The sequence below is a fragment of the Candoia aspera genome, chromosome 2 (assembly GCF_035149785.1).
Source record: "Candoia aspera isolate rCanAsp1 chromosome 2, rCanAsp1.hap2, whole genome shotgun sequence".
Taxonomy (NCBI): domain Eukaryota; kingdom Metazoa; phylum Chordata; class Lepidosauria; order Squamata; family Boidae; genus Candoia; species Candoia aspera.
In genome coordinates this window covers 194,502,038-194,517,160 of record NC_086154.1, presented here as the reverse complement: position 1 = coordinate 194,517,160, position 15,123 = coordinate 194,502,038, and the positions used below count along the sequence as shown (strand labels likewise).

The window sequence follows — 15,123 nt, the reverse complement described above, 5'->3', positions numbered from 1 at the left end:
TGTGCGCGTGTGTGTGACCCAGAGATGATCTGTACAGTTCAATTAACTGGCCGAGGCAACAGATTCGTGCCATTTGCGTTCAAATCCAGAAGGGAAAACAATCACCCGACCAATTTGTGATTCCGTCGTTTTCGTCTGCGCACGCGCTCGGATGCTCGCTCGCTCGCCCACTCGACCATCGCCTCCTCCCCGCGAGCTTTCGAAGAAGAAAGGGCCGCGGCGAGGAACGCGGCGCAGTGGGCGAGTCCACCTGTCTCCGGGAAGGGGGGTGGGAGAAAAGCAAGCAAGGCGAGAAAGGGCGGGGAATTGGCGCCCGCGGGGGGAACCCAGAAGCGCCGCTGCTTCGGCGGAGGGGAGGCGCGTCACCCAAGAGGCGGGGAAGGCAGGCGGGGAAGGCGGGCGAAGGAGCCGCCAGCCAACTTGCACTTGAGCTCCGGAGAGTTCAGCGCCTGGTTCAGCGCCAACAGACCCTTTCTGGGAAAGCGCCGCCGCGTTTTGCCCAGCATGGGCCCGGCGCGAGTCCGGCGGACCTAGCGGCTGTTGCGGAGGGACTGCTGCTCGCGCCCCCGCGGCCATGAACGGCTACGGCTCCCCGTACCTGTACATGGGCGGTCCGGTGGCTCAGCCGGCCCGGGCGCCCCTGCAGCGGACGCCCAAGTGCGCGCGCTGCCGCAACCACGGCGTGCTGTCCTGGCTGAAGGGCCACAAGCGCTACTGCCGCTTCAAGGACTGCACCTGCGAGAAGTGCATCCTGATCATCGAGCGGCAGCGCGTCATGGCCGCCCAGGTGGCGCTGCGCCGCCAGCAGGCCAACGAGAGCCTCGAGAGCCTGCTCCCCGACACGCTGCGCGCTCTGCCTGCCGGCGCCGCGACGCCCGCCTCGGCCGGCTCCACGCCGCCGGGGCACCCCGGAGCAGCACCCGCCGCCGCAGCTACTGCCCCCGGCCCAGCGGAGGGCCCCGCCGGCGCCTCGCATCGCCCTCCGGTGGAGCTGGCTGCCGCGGCCGCCCTGAGGTGGGCTTCGGAGCAGCCCGCCGCCGTCCTCCCGCCGCCGCTCCCCAAACCAGGTAGGTGCTTGTGGGCCGAGCGGGATCTCGGACGCGCTGCTGGGGTACTCCCCGCGGGCCCCTCGAGCGGGGCAAGAGCCGGGAGGTTTTCTCGGTGGGCGGTTGGGTTTCCTCGTGTACTCGGCGACTCTTTAACAGAAGGCAAAGCCCCCCGCTCTAGGTTGGCGGCTGGACGCTTTCGAGCCCAGACCGCTGCCAGCGGGGCGGCTGCAGCGGGCCCGGGGAAAGATCAACGCGCCTAACTCCTCCATCGCTGTCCGGCTTGCCAATGGAGCCCCTTGCCCTGCAGGATGGGAGAGCTCCCGGAGGGTCCCAAATCAGGGATCCGGCAAAGGGCTAATCTGATGCTCCCCCGGCCCCTGGTCTGGAAAGAGACGCGGTCCGGCGTCTTTTAGGACTGCGCGCCTCGGAGGGGAGGGAGATGTCTCTGCTGTCTCTCGTTCGCGGGCTGGACGGCAGGCCCCGGAGCTTTCTTCGCCTCGGAACTGAACGTCGACTTGGAGCGCAGGCTGCCGGGCCCGGCAGCCCGGGAAGATGGACCTCAGCGGGCGGGGGCCGCTTTCCTCTCCTCAGCCTTTCACTTCCCTGCGGGTAGAAGCCGCTGCGGGAGCTCCCTGCGGGCCAGAGCGGGGCTTCACGCGCGGAAGCTCTTTCGCGGGCAGCCTGGCGAAATACGCTTTTGTCCACGGTCAGCCGCATCCGGCCTGCCGATTCGGAAGATGATTCCAGCGCCGCGAACGCCGAGCCGCTTGAAGGTTAAGCGGCGAGCGAACATATCTCCTCCACCCAGAAAGGAGTCTCGTGGACGCGGCATAGTAAGCGAGGCTCTCTCGCCTCCGCCGAAGGAACTGGGCAGCGCCTCTATCTATCCCTGAAGAGCAGCTGTTAGGTCGGTGCCTACGGGATCACTGCAAAGACTAAGGTATCCTCTGCAGGCGAGCCTCCCGGTTATCCCTCGGGAGATTTTAATTCCCTCCAGGATTTCTTCAGATACGCGGCGCTTTCGATGGTAGAAACAGAACAGATCCGTGCTTGGTTGTAGCAGGATGTGACGACGCCTGCAGTTTACTACAGGCTTAACGCAAAGTTACAGGCTAAAACGCAGCTCCTCGGAAGAAGTCTAACTGGAATCGGATAAGTTTACTTCCGAGTATACATCAGACCGAGTAAACACCAAGACCTTTTGCATAGCCCTATCCTTGTAAAACCCCTGGATCCTCAGACCACGGGGGTTTCCAGGTGACCAGCAATTTGAGAGGGGTCCAAAACGGAAGAATTAAAGTTCACTTTTTGTAGAGTAGATGGTTGCCCTGGTTCACCCAACAGGCAAAGCCCTAATTTGGATTGCATAGGCTGGTTTAGATTTAGACTGGTTTATGAATCCGACCAAATGTAGCTTTTAAGCCAGAGTTTATGACTTGGTGTGCTTTTCAAGACATGAAACTATGGTGGTTCCAGAAGCTATGCTAAAACAATTTGGAGCTTGGTGCAATGTGTGAACCCAGCCTCAGTGCTTCTAGTACACATGGAGAAAAGGGACTGGCCTTGCCATCTCAGCAGCTCTGAGTTTGTTGGTTCTCTGCCATCCAGACTCCTCCTGAATGCCCTCCGTGTCACTTTGCTTCTCCCAGCCAGCAGGCTCTTCTGAGGACAGCAACTCAAGGTTTAATCCGAAAATTTTATGCATTTCCATCAGAGTACAGTAAATCCCATGCAGCTGTTTACTATTCTGGTCAATGACTGATGTAGAGATGTTCTGTTTTATTCTTACTTCCATCAAATCTTGGGATGATGTTCAACCATTGCAAATACTTTCCATGCTCAAACCTTGAAGGATCCAGAAATGAGAATGTGATTTTGCCATGGCAGGCCTTAAGTTGTTCTCTAAAGGACTTTGCTGCATTCTCCTTTGCTGCATTCTGCTTTGTACTAAACATTAAGTGGTTGTACTAAACATCAGGTGGTTCTTCTCTTCCTGGAGCCTGAGCTCCTACATAGCCGAGGAAGCAATCTTTAAAACAGCTTCTTAGGAAGGCACCAAGTTGCTGCAAGGGATCTGCCTTTTTACTGGAATTGTCTTTGAGGGTGCCCCTGAAAGGAAGCAATGATGGAAAGTCAGCACGCCTCTGGATCCATTTGCTTGGGAGTTAACCCTGTAAATTAAAGACAGCTTTACTCCCAAGTAAGGTGTGCTCAGAAAATCTGTTTGGGAACAATGTTCATGACTGAATTCCCTAGTTCAGCATCTTCGAACCTGGTGGCTTCCTTAAAACATACTGGACAACAATATTCATCCTTCCCATCTAGCCACGTCTTAAATCTTGAAAAATCAGAATGGATCCACTTTGTAGATCACACTTATAGAAAGCTTTAAAAAAAAAAAAAGGGTTATTTTTTCTTCCATTGGATGATAGAGAAAAGGTCAACAAAAAATTAAAGTCTAAAAGAAGCTGACCTGTGCCTCAAGTCCCACTAAATCCTGCGAGAAAGCCTGTTATGAGCTACTCATTAGCCTGGACAATTCCCAGGATTTTAAATTTGGTCCTGCAACTGGTTAGTGAACTTGTTTTTATCTTAACAGCTTTTTCTGGGTTCATATAAGCTATGGTTTATTTAAACTTGATTTAGTGAATACACCATCATTAGCTGGGTACACACCACAGGCTATCTGCAGTGGGAATTTAAGTATTAGCTTCATCTAATCTCTTATTTCCCTCTAATTTTTTAAATCTCATTAAAATATATTTTTCTGCTGACTGGAGCCTCATAGGAATATATGATCCGAAATGAGTATTTCACTTAAGTCATCCTGATGCTAACTTTTAACTGCAAAGCAACTCAAGTCCTCAAGTGCTGTTCTCTTTCTAATTTTGCTGTTTATAAAATCTTTAATGTCCTGGCTCACCCATATTTTTTGGAAAGCAAAAGTTGGTTTCAATCTTCACCAGACACAGAAGACACACACAAGAAGGTCCTACTAGTGACAGACCAAAGCTGCAACTTTATTCTCACACTATCCTGGGAATAACTTTTGTTAATCTCAATGGATCTTCTGAGTAGTCACTGTGGGGCTTGTTGAAATTCTGTAGATTGGAAAAGGAGGAGGAAATAGATGAACGGAAGAAGTGGGATAAGGCTGTAATAGCCCACCATTATTACACCTCTGAATTAATTATTGCACTTCTTGATTAATCCCTTGGTTTTTACACATTTAAATAAATAAAAATGAAGTAGAGATTCAGGCTGCTATCAGAATAAAGAAGTTCTAAAGTTTGGAAAAATTATAACGTAGAATAACAAGAGAAAATAGAACAGATATAGACAAATTGGTGGTGAGGATTTAAACCATCCTTTTCACTAGGTAACTGTAATAAGAAAGGGTAGATCCCCAAAGGCCTTTCCAGAAGCAACAAATTCCACCAACAGAGGCAACCACATAGTAGGCCCTGCCTGGTCCACAGCTGTAGCTCCTGTAATAAGGAAAAGAGTTTTCCCCCTGCAGATTCGAAGTTGCGGCAACATAGGCCTCATTTAGAGCAACCTCCCCCAACTCTCAGTGTCCATCTTGATCAGTGTTTTCTCATCCTCAGCAGCTTTAAGATGTGTGGACTTCAACTCTCAGAATTCCCTAGCCAGGCTGGCTGGGGAATTCTGGATGCTGAAGTCCACAGATCTTAAAGCTGCTGAGGAAGAGAAAACACTGATCTAGAGGGCTGTCTCAGCATCCTCTGCAACCTCTTTTGCTGACTTGAGAAAACTCCCCTTCTTCCAGGTGCGTATTGTACTTTTGTACCATTTTTCGGGGAAAAAGAAACGGGAGAGAGAAGGCTGTAAAAGGAACCAAGCCTGGTCGGTGTGTGCCACTGCTAGGTGGGACTGTGGAGGAACGGATAGCCCCCAAACCCAAAGTTTTAAATCACACCGGTTGAATTACGCTTGCTTTTTCAAGAAAGCGGTAGGTCGAGACCGCTATCAGAAGATGGGAGGCTTTTAAAAATCCCATCGCCATTATTCCGGGCAGTTGCCAATGGCGTGGGGTCCTTTCGCCATGTTTTCACCCGCGCTCCGATTTACTCCCAACAGTCAAGCGATGAAGGAGACACCGGCTGGATTTACACGAGGCCCTAAGCTATGGCTTAACCACGGTCTTTTGAATAAACAATGGTGGGTTCACTCGGCACTAACCCCGAGATGACTGACGGCAGGGCGGGAGCACGGCAAAGCCAGCGTCGGAGCCGCCGGGTGAGAGGTGGCTTCGTCGCGGCCGAGCCCTGCCCAGCTTGGTTTGGTCTGGCGAGACCCCCGCGATCCCGGCCGGCTCCTTGGCCGCAGGATGATCCGGCACAGACCCCAACCCTCTCCGTTTGGCTGGAGCCCGTCGCTGAAGAGAAGCGCTCCCGCCGCTGAGCGGAAGTTGCTGCAGGCAGAGTCGCGGTCTCCGGCGGGGCTGATTCCAGTTCCCAGGCTTCTCAGGCGGCGTCGCTGGGAGTGCTGGGGGTTGTAGTCGCAGCACTTTTGGTAGGCACGCTTTGAGCAAGGCTGAAAGAGCCAGTGGGACGGGCCGGTAGTCACCGTTGCTGAGGGTAAGCGGCCTCCCTCCAGGTGTTTGTGAAGACTCGGAGTTGGAGCACTCCGGTGAGCAGCGCCTAGAAAGTCTGCTGACCGCGGTCCTTCCTGCGCAAGGAAAGGGTGGGGCGTTACTGGCCAGATTCGCCAATCTCCTGGAGTCGGAAGGTATGTTTGTCCGCGTTCCCTAACACACTGACCTGCGAAATAGCGAACCTCTCTTAGCCTCTTCCTGGTGTGATACTTCAAGCCAGCCATCGTGGTTGCTTAGAGTTGGTTTGGGCAATGTATGAACGGCCCCCCTCGATTTTAGGGTGATCAGTAAACCGGTCACCCTAAACCGGTTAAGGAAAATCTGGCTCATGGGTGAACCAGGTTACTGGGTCTACTTAGATGAAAACCCGCTGGTGATGTTCCACGCAGGGCTGCAGGCCGGCTGCCAAGTCGATGGCGGCCCGGCTCACGCCACGCTCTAGCCTCGGTTACTTGCCAACCGAGTGGTAACAGTCACATAAAATGCTAAATTTGTTTAGAGCTGGGCGGGAGGGGAAGGTGGCTTAGCGTGCTGTCCGAGCTTCTTTGGTGACTTTGAGTTCAGAGAATAGATTAATTAATTGCCCAGGTTAAGCACCTTGTGTAAACACTACCTGTGCGTGCGTCTGAATGGCTGAGGATTTCTGGAGCTTAAGCCCGTGACCCTGAGCCATACTCCGCCCCTCCCTCGCGCCCCATGCCGAAATCTTTCCTCTGCCGCAAATCTCTTTGCGGGTCATTGGAGTTAATTTTGTATAACGGTGTAGGATAAGGAGATGGGAGCAAAAGTAGCTGGGATCTCTCCGTGTGTGGAGGGGACAAAACGCGGGAACTGGGCTTCCTCTGGTAGTACTGTTTTAGCACATTTAAGCTGTCTGCCAGGAAACTTTGTTCTCCTCACCTCGTCTTCCTCCTCACAAAGAGAGACCAGCGCAAAGCAAGAGCAGGAGCTGCAGTCCGCGCGCGAACTCGTCCCGAAGGGGACCGCGAGTTGCATCTCGGGAATGTTGCCGTCCCTTGTCCAAAATGTTGGGCTGGCGGCCGGAGCCTTTCTCCGTCCGCGTTTTTATCTCTGACAACTGGACCCCCCCCCAAAAGGCGATGGTCCTCACAGTCTTTTGCGTGCAAATTCTACCTTGCCCCAGAACATTTGTTCCGAGTCAATCCGGTTAGGGGCTGGGCTTCTGCGTAAACTAATCGTCCGGATTAGGAAGGTTTCGGCGACCGCCTGCCTTTCCCACTTTCCGTTCCCGTCCAGCTCGGGCTTCAGTCCTGGGCTGCGGGTCGGTTTACAAGCCTTGCGCGAAAGCGGTGGGTCCTCTGCGCGGTTAGTCAAAGAGGCAAGCCAAACTAACAAATCTCACCCCATCCCCAAACAGCCCCCATATATCCGTCCCCCTCCCCACTACTGAACAGAGCTGAGCAATTGTAGTTTCCCCTCCCCCTTTACTAGATTATCTAAATCTATACAAAATTGTTGTCTTTTGGAGACTCCTCAATAACTTTAACTTCTGTGTAAAATGTGAAGTACACACACACACACACACACACACACGAATGCTAATTCAAATTGTTAATCCAGAATCGGTTCCCTCATCTGATCCTTTCATTTATGCCTTTGAGTTTGCTTTCCCCCCAGTAAATGTGAATTAAGATGTTGGGAGGCCTTTGTATTAGCCACTGTAACCTTTTGATTGCAGAAAATAGGACTTTTGGGGGAAAATGTATAGAGTGTTCAGAGGTGACATATTCAGGGGACTTCTTGCACATACACACCGGCACACTCCATTTTCGAAGAAGTGTTTGGAGTCTCCATTTAATTTTTTTCTTTTTTTTTAAAGCATCTGGTAAGCTAAGGCTCCATTCTGAGCACACCCATGAAGGAAAGAGACTACAGTCCTGTGTGCCCTTATCTGGGAACAGACTCATGGGATTCAATAGACTGAGTCCACCTACATAGAACGGTTGCAATTTCGCTTATCTTGATAGGCTTCTTCCTGAGCAAGTGAGCAGCCCCATTGCACATTTACAGGAGTTTAAATCCTGTTGTATTTGGTAGAAAATGTACCTGATTTGAAGGTGCATATTTACTTCAAAGGACTTTGGTGGTTGTTTTTTTCATAAAGAATGGAAGAACTCAGATTTTACAATTGCACAACATCTGTTTGTGCACAGACAAGCAAAATTTCTTCCTTACCACCAACAGACTCTGCCTGATGTAAAAGTTCTTCCATCAAATGTGTTCTTGCTCATTGTGGCAGCAGTGTGTGTAACATTCTGGGGAATGCATCTTTAACATAAAATTGAAGCATCTTTTAAAATACCATCTTTTCTTCTAGAATTGGTTTCCCATCCTGACCTCTGAATCCTTCACCAAGGCTTTTAGCATCTGCCGCATATTTTATTTTCGCTTTCTGGGGGAGAAGACCAGGTCTTTCCTTCCTTTTTGCATTTGCTGAGGGCTTTTTACTGGTTTTAATGGAAGGAGGAGTTTTAATTAATGGGGAAAAGTGTTTGTGCAGCCGTGTGTGTAGTGAATTCACTCGCCTTTAAGGGGGAGGTAGTAACTGAGAAAGTGAAGAAGATCCTATCCTACCGCTGGAGATTAGGAAGAGAGCTGTTAGAATAGTGCGTAGTCTTAGAAATGGCATCCTTCTCCAGAGAGAAAATGTAGCTATCATTGATGTATTTCCCACAGCTAAAATCAAGGGAAATAGTTTATTAGGAAACTTCCAGGTTCTGAGGTGGTGTATTGTTCTGTTGCTTCAGAACATGTAATAATAATTATATTGCCTATAATATAGTTATATACAATTATAATTATATAATTATAACTGAATAAGGAAATATGTCTATGTCTTCCCCAGTAACTTTGCCTAAATGGGAAGAGGGAAATTTGGAAGAAATCGGCAATTTAATAATCTAGTTTATTCCTGATCTTGTTTGATAGATATCAGTGACCAAATCAGAACTCTTCAAACCCTATCATTGTCCATGATGAGTGCCATACACAAGGCAGATCAGACAAAATACTTGAGTTTAAACCAAAACTTGTTCAAAAAGAAAAGTATGTAACACAATTCCCTCAGCAGTTGGGTTGATTATTATTACTTTTTCCATTTAATTGATTTCATTGAATGGGTGAAGTCAAGGTTCCTTTGTACAATCCTTACGTCTTCAGAACGGAGTCCTTAGAGAATTAGAATTAGGAGAATGTGATTAGTGAGATGACATGGAAATATTTGCTTCAGTCAGAGCTGTCTGCCCTTACTAGCTGTACCATGATACTTGGCTCTGTGGAGCATTTATTATAATTGCAGTGGTGAAAAACCATCCCCTAATCCTAGGAATCCTTAGCAACTCTCCTCTCTCAATTCCCAGGGAGTCAATTACCACTGTAATCATGCTGGCCAATAGCCAGCTGGAGGCAAGCCTGTTGTCCAGGGAGAAATGTAAGCACATGTTGAAATCAATGGGACTTAAATGCTCATGGTTTTGATGGGTTCATATCTATGATGAGTTAGTTTTCATTTTCCTGCCAAGTTATCTCTGTCTGTACTCATCCTCAACTCGCTTTGTTGTCTTTGCAAGATTGTCTCTAGTACCTGGTTGCTTGATTCAGGCGTGGTTCCCATGGTTTCTGTTAGTGGATACCTAAACATCATGTGAGATTGTGGTCTTAACATGTTATGTGAGGCTTAAATTCCTGGTCATAAAAGCTTTGAGGGTTGCATTGATTTTCCATCACTTGAGGAAAGGGGTGGCCTTGGGAGAAAAGTGGCCTGAGAGGAGACCCAAACTCCTCTTCAAAGCTTATAAATCTGAGGGAGAGAAGTGCAATTCTTCTACCCCACTGATATATGAATTTCCCAGTTTAAAAGATTACAGTAATCACAAGAGGACAGTGTAAATCGAATCTGATAGCAATAACTTTTGGGGTAGGTCAGGCTCAAGTGAAATGTTACCAGGCAACAGGCATTTTCTTTACAAAATACAATCAAGATGCATTGATGAGAAAATCTTCCCTGCCAGCTAGTCAGCAGTTTCTGCTCAACAGCTTAGGAGAAGGGAGGAGGACATCCTCGTCAGTCAAATGTCCCTGCACGCTCCCTGGGGCGATGCTGCTGCTGGAAAAGGGATGGTCCTTTGGCCGTGCTCCAGCTGGAGATTCAGATTCTTCAAGCCCTTTCACTTGTTTTGCCTTGGGGACTGAGCGCAGGGGTCACTGACCAGGTTCAGACATCACGCTAAACCATGGCATGCCTAAATGTGGATTGTAGAATAAACTACAATAGGCTGGGTTTACAGAACAAGTTAAGCTGTAAATCATGGCTTATAAACCACAATGGCTGGGTTCATACAACACATAAAGCCAAAATCAAATAAACAACAGGTATGTTTACACTGCCTGTGCACAAATTGTACATAAGTGATCATTCTCAGTAGGAAAATAATTACTGAGCAGAGTTCTACCAAATAGCAAATAAAATAAAGTCTTCATTAATTTAAACATCAAAAAGGAGTAAACAGACCAGAATAGATATAAATATTTAGCTTCGTTCAAATGCTCATGTTTGAGTGACTTATTGTACACATCTCTTCAGGTAGTTTGTTCTAATGGAAAGGGATGATTTGGTTCTTTGTGGGAGACTGCTGGGAACATGGACTAAGCTTCAAGCTACTTCTGAGCTCTTCAAGAAGAAACTTTATATTTGTTTACTTGCTCAGTTTTAGAAAATGTAAAACTGAAGTGGTTACATGTGTGTATTAAAGGCATGTGTGGATCTACCAGGTGAGATAGATTCTTGAAGAGGGAAAAAAAGCGATTTTTAGATTTGGACCAATGTAACTGTTGTTCAGATAGCAAAAATATGTACAAATACGAATATTTTCAAAGCAGTGTTAATTTAATCTTGACACACAAAATCTTTAGTGCAAGATTGGGCATTTTAAAACTGTAATAAAATATTGCTTCTTGAATATCCATTCAGGTTCAGTTCTATATACTGTAAGATGAACATTTATACACTCTGCTGTGAAAATTGGCAGATTCAAATGAAATATTTATTGTGTCAATGTTACAAATGTGCTAATGAACAAGTATGCCTACCGACTTTTTAAAAACTATTTTTGTTACTTTATCTACTTACAAGTCTTACTCTTCCCATTTCCTTTAAAGAAATAAATGAAACAAATAATGATTTGTTGATAGATTTATTGAATCTCCAGACCACCTTTATATAAAAATAAAATCTGAAACACTAAGGGCAGCAAAACACTGAATTTAAGTGGCAAACCACTTGGAAGCGATCTCTAGAATATTTAGAATAAATTGTCTGAAGGGATTAGAAGTGAGGAAAAGAAGAGTTGACAGATTAAAGGTTTTAGGATTTACATGTAGTTAAGATTATGTTATAAAGCTGCATAATTTATATAGTTATAATAGATGTGTATTTTTGTTTGTTAGTTTCTTGTTCTGACAGTTTTTCTTCCCCAAACAAGTGAGTGGAGCCCCAGCAAACTATGTAAGACTGAATGCATCTTTCAGATTAAACAAGTTTGCCTAGCCCAGTCTAGAGTGTAAAACAAGTGCGTTGTCAGGTAGCTGGTACTTCTTTTGTGCTATTTCTTGGTTATTTTATTTGTAGCAAGAAGTAAATCCAACAATTTGGGCTTACATGAGGGAGTGTCAGGAAAACTTGCTGCAGGACATTCCCTTCAACAAAACCCATTCATGTTGTCTGTGGTTTTCTCATAAAGAGGTGTGGCTCAGTGAACTGCACAGAGAAATCAAATAAAGGCAAAGTTCAGGATTAGCGTGTAATCTTAATTTAACTAGGTGGCTATTGTTTTTCTTTGTGTTATTTATTTATTTATTTTTTTGCTAAGGACCACCAAGTCATGTAAATGAGGATAAAGGAAATTGAAAAATAGTCAAGGAGATTTTTTTTAAAGAGCACTATTTTAAAATTAGTCATGGTAGATATGAAAAACAAATGCAGAGAAAAGGCAGTCCAAAATCAACAGAACTCTAGGCCTTACTAAGACCAATTGGGGGTTTACTAAACAATAAAGAAACTTTTGAATTTTTAAGAGTTCTTCATCAGACAAGGGCATGGGGAGGAAAAATCTTACTCTAGCTGTCTTTTCCCCCTTTTCCCTTTCCCCTTTTGTGAACCATTATGAGGTTTCAGAAATGTGAAACGACAATTTTGGAAATTGTCAGTTGGCTTAATAAAAGGAATAGCATACATGTTTTCCAGACTGGATGCTCCAAGGCAGGCCCGCAACTAGGGTCCGTGCAGGGCCGCAACTAGGGGGGGCATGTGCTCTGGGCACCATGCTGGGGAGGGTGCCAAAATGGGTGCAGAATCCATGTTTGCCCTGGGTGACACAGACCCTAGTTGCGGGCCTGGGTCCATGTCACCGGGGGCAAACATGGATTCTGTGCCCATTTTGGTGCTCCCCAGCGCTCATTTTGGTGCCTCCCCAGCATGGTGCCATGGGCACATGCCCCACTTGCCCCTCCCCCAGTTGTGGCCCTGCTTCAAGGTAGCCTTTGATCCATGTTTCAACATCAGTGACCAAAGTTTTAAGATTCTCTTCAGGTTTCAGTGATGGCTGACTGATAGACTAGTTCATCACAGCAATGCCATGGACCACAAATAAATAATACTTTTTTCTCAGCTGACTTTGACCAAAGAAACTCACCAGAATTGTTGCAATTCTTTTGAAATTCATTTGGTATTAATGAACCACAGACTATAGACTACCTCAGTGTTTCTGCATAAGATCCTATTCTCTATGAACCAAAAATGCTTCAATGATACAGTTGGGTTATTCTTAATCATTTAATTGTATGAACATGTACTGTAGTAGAGTAATAGATAAGTGGTCTACAGTAAGAGCTATGGGGAGTAGCAGATGGGGGCATGATTTCTTTATTTTCATTTCCAATTTATTGTGACTGTGGTGTGGGCAAATACAAGCAAAGCATAATATTAGAAAATAAATGAAGGGGTCTTGCCAGTAAGATAAGTAATTATAAATGGATTAAATGGGCCAGTACCCTGTCTGTTATCAATCAACACCTTTTTAATACTTGTAATCGAGAACAATTTATATAAATCATGAAAATAAGGATTCAGTGCTTGTAATACTTAGAAAAATATACAGATATGATAACGTCTTTGTTCTCAGTGGCATAACAAAGTTGCCCTTTGTTTTATAGACATGACAGAAGAGCGATTGGGTGATGTCAGTGGAGGAGACAGTACTGAGACCTACAGTGACAAAGACACAGACCAAAGGAGTTCCCCAGAAGTGACCAAGACCAAGAACAGCTTCACTCCTGAGAGCCCTGAAATAGTTTCCGTTGATGAAGGTGGTTATGCGGTCCAGAAAAACAGTGGGAGCACTGACAGCAGACCTGAGAGCCCTAAGTATCAACCGGAGCAGAACCATTTCTTGATCGAAGGTCCATCAGGGACAGTTTCTCTGCCGTTTGGCTTAAAAGCCAATCGGCCACCCCTTGAAGTGTTAAAAAAAATATTCCCTAACCAAAAGCCAACTGTGCTTGAGTTAATCTTGAAAGGCTGCGGGGGTGACCTGGTGAGTGCTGTTGAGGTTCTTCTGTCAAGCAGATCCTCTATAGGTGGAGGAGACAGAACTGCAGAATCAGAAGGCCTGGTTTTGCCTTCAAATGGGCACCTCTTTGAACACACTCTGAGTTCCTACCCTATTTCCTCTTCAAAATGGTCCGTAGGATCTGCTTTTCGAGTCCCAGATACACTGAGGTTTTCTGCTGATACTAGTAATGTTGTACCAAATCCATTGGCTGTTCCATTACAGCATCCCTTCCCACAGCCCCCCCGGTATCCACTGATGTTGAGGAATACTCTGGCAAGGAACCAGTCCAGTCCATTTCTACCCAATGATGTTACTTTGTGGAACACCATGACCCTTCAGCAGCAGTATCAGTTGAGGTCTCAGTATGTCAGCCCTTTCTCTGCTAACTCTGCTACTGTCTTCCGAAGTTCTCCTGTCCTTCCTACACGCCCATCAGAGGATCCTAGAATCTCACTTCAAGATGATGGATGTCCAATTGTGACAAAGCAACCTATTTATACAGAAGATGACTATGATGAAAGATCGGATTCCTCAGATTCTAGAATACTAAACACATCTTCATGAAATGATTATTTACCATGACATTTTTCAATATGGCAGAATTGCTGGACATCAGACAAAAGAAATGGTGGCTCATGTATCCATAGAAAAAAGTGACTCTGCTTGTTCTATCTTTTAGCAATAAGGACATAATTTATTTTATTTCTTGCACTTCACTGAAAAATGCCAAATAGTTACTATTTCATGGCTTAAGTGCTGAATGTTTATTACTGAAAAAAAATTAAGCATACTTGTGAGAAACTGGGGGGGATTCAGAAACATTTAAAGTAGAGCAAATACGTCTTATCTTTTACACCACTGGGAATGTTGATATTGTGCTTGAATGCAGTGTTCAATGAGAGGATAGCTCCTCAGGATAAATAAGCAACTAAAAAATAATTAAATGGCAAGAGGACTAAGCAGTAACCTTGCTGACTTTATGACCATTACTGTCCTGGTGTTAAACCCAAGAGTCATAAAAGACTAAGAATGAACTGTCCACATGTGGTTCCAGCTGAGACGCTTTTTGGAGGCACCATAAATCCTATTATTTTCACATGGCTTGATGAAACAATGTTATAATGTCAGTGTAAAGTAAATTACAGCTGTAAGTTGCATGAAAATGTCTTGTGAAAAAATGAACACATAATTAAAATTGTCAGGTTAATGTAGCATGCTAAGGACTCTGGGGGAAAAATAAACTCATGCTGATCTTGATTTTTACATGTCATTTATATTTGGAGAAAGTCAGCTTGGTTTTATAGATATGTCCTGAATGGAATTTTAGGTTCTGTTGCCTGAACATGAGGTGTATATATAAAACTGATGAGGCCAAGTAACTTTTAAGACATATAATGTAGTATTATAGGCAGAGGAAGTATATTTACACAAATGCAGTCACATATATTGATGGTAACACTGTCAGTTACTGTTTTCAGGCTTTCTAAGAGCTGTTATAGTTTTGCTTCTCTAAATTCATTGGATCTTTGGGTAATTGCTTGAATTATTTTCTTGGGGAAATTTGTCTGAAATTATCCCACTTCCCATGTAAGAATCTATTAAGACGATATCAAAAAATACTGCCAAATGGTAAGTTTGGGAGGTGGTGAACTCAGGAAGTGGCTGCAGTGTGAGGAAATAATCCATGCATTTATAATGTGGCTTTTACCTTCTTTTATTTTTCAGCCATGGGTCACCCTACCTCACATCTAGCTGCTGGGTAGCAGATAGCTTTATAGAGAAGAAAGAGTTTATGGGGAAAGAAACATTAAAGTTAGGAGTACAACTT

General features: G+C 45.6%; 1 protein-coding gene across 1 annotated transcript; it reads left to right on the top strand.

Moving 5' to 3' along the window:
• Positions 1–574: 574 nt before the first annotated feature.
• DMRT3 (doublesex and mab-3 related transcription factor 3) lies at positions 575–13,859 on the top strand. The gene is made up of 2 exons (XM_063296707.1): positions 575–1,067; positions 12,898–13,859. The coding sequence occupies exons 1-2, from the start codon at positions 575–577 to the stop codon at positions 13,857–13,859; spliced, it is 1,455 nt and encodes a 484-aa protein (XP_063152777.1).
• The last annotated feature ends 1,264 nt before the right edge of the window (positions 13,860–15,123 follow it).

Bases quoted from the DNA above. Each gene is read 5' to 3' on its own strand.
- DMRT3 (XM_063296707.1), top strand. From the start codon at position 575: ATGAACGGCTACGGCTCCCCGTACCTGTACATGGGCGGTCCGGTGGCT. The intron at 1,068-12,897 runs GTAGGTGCTTGT...TTTGTTTTATAG, and splicing joins GCCGCCGCTCCCCAAACCAG to ACATGACAGAAGAGCGATTG.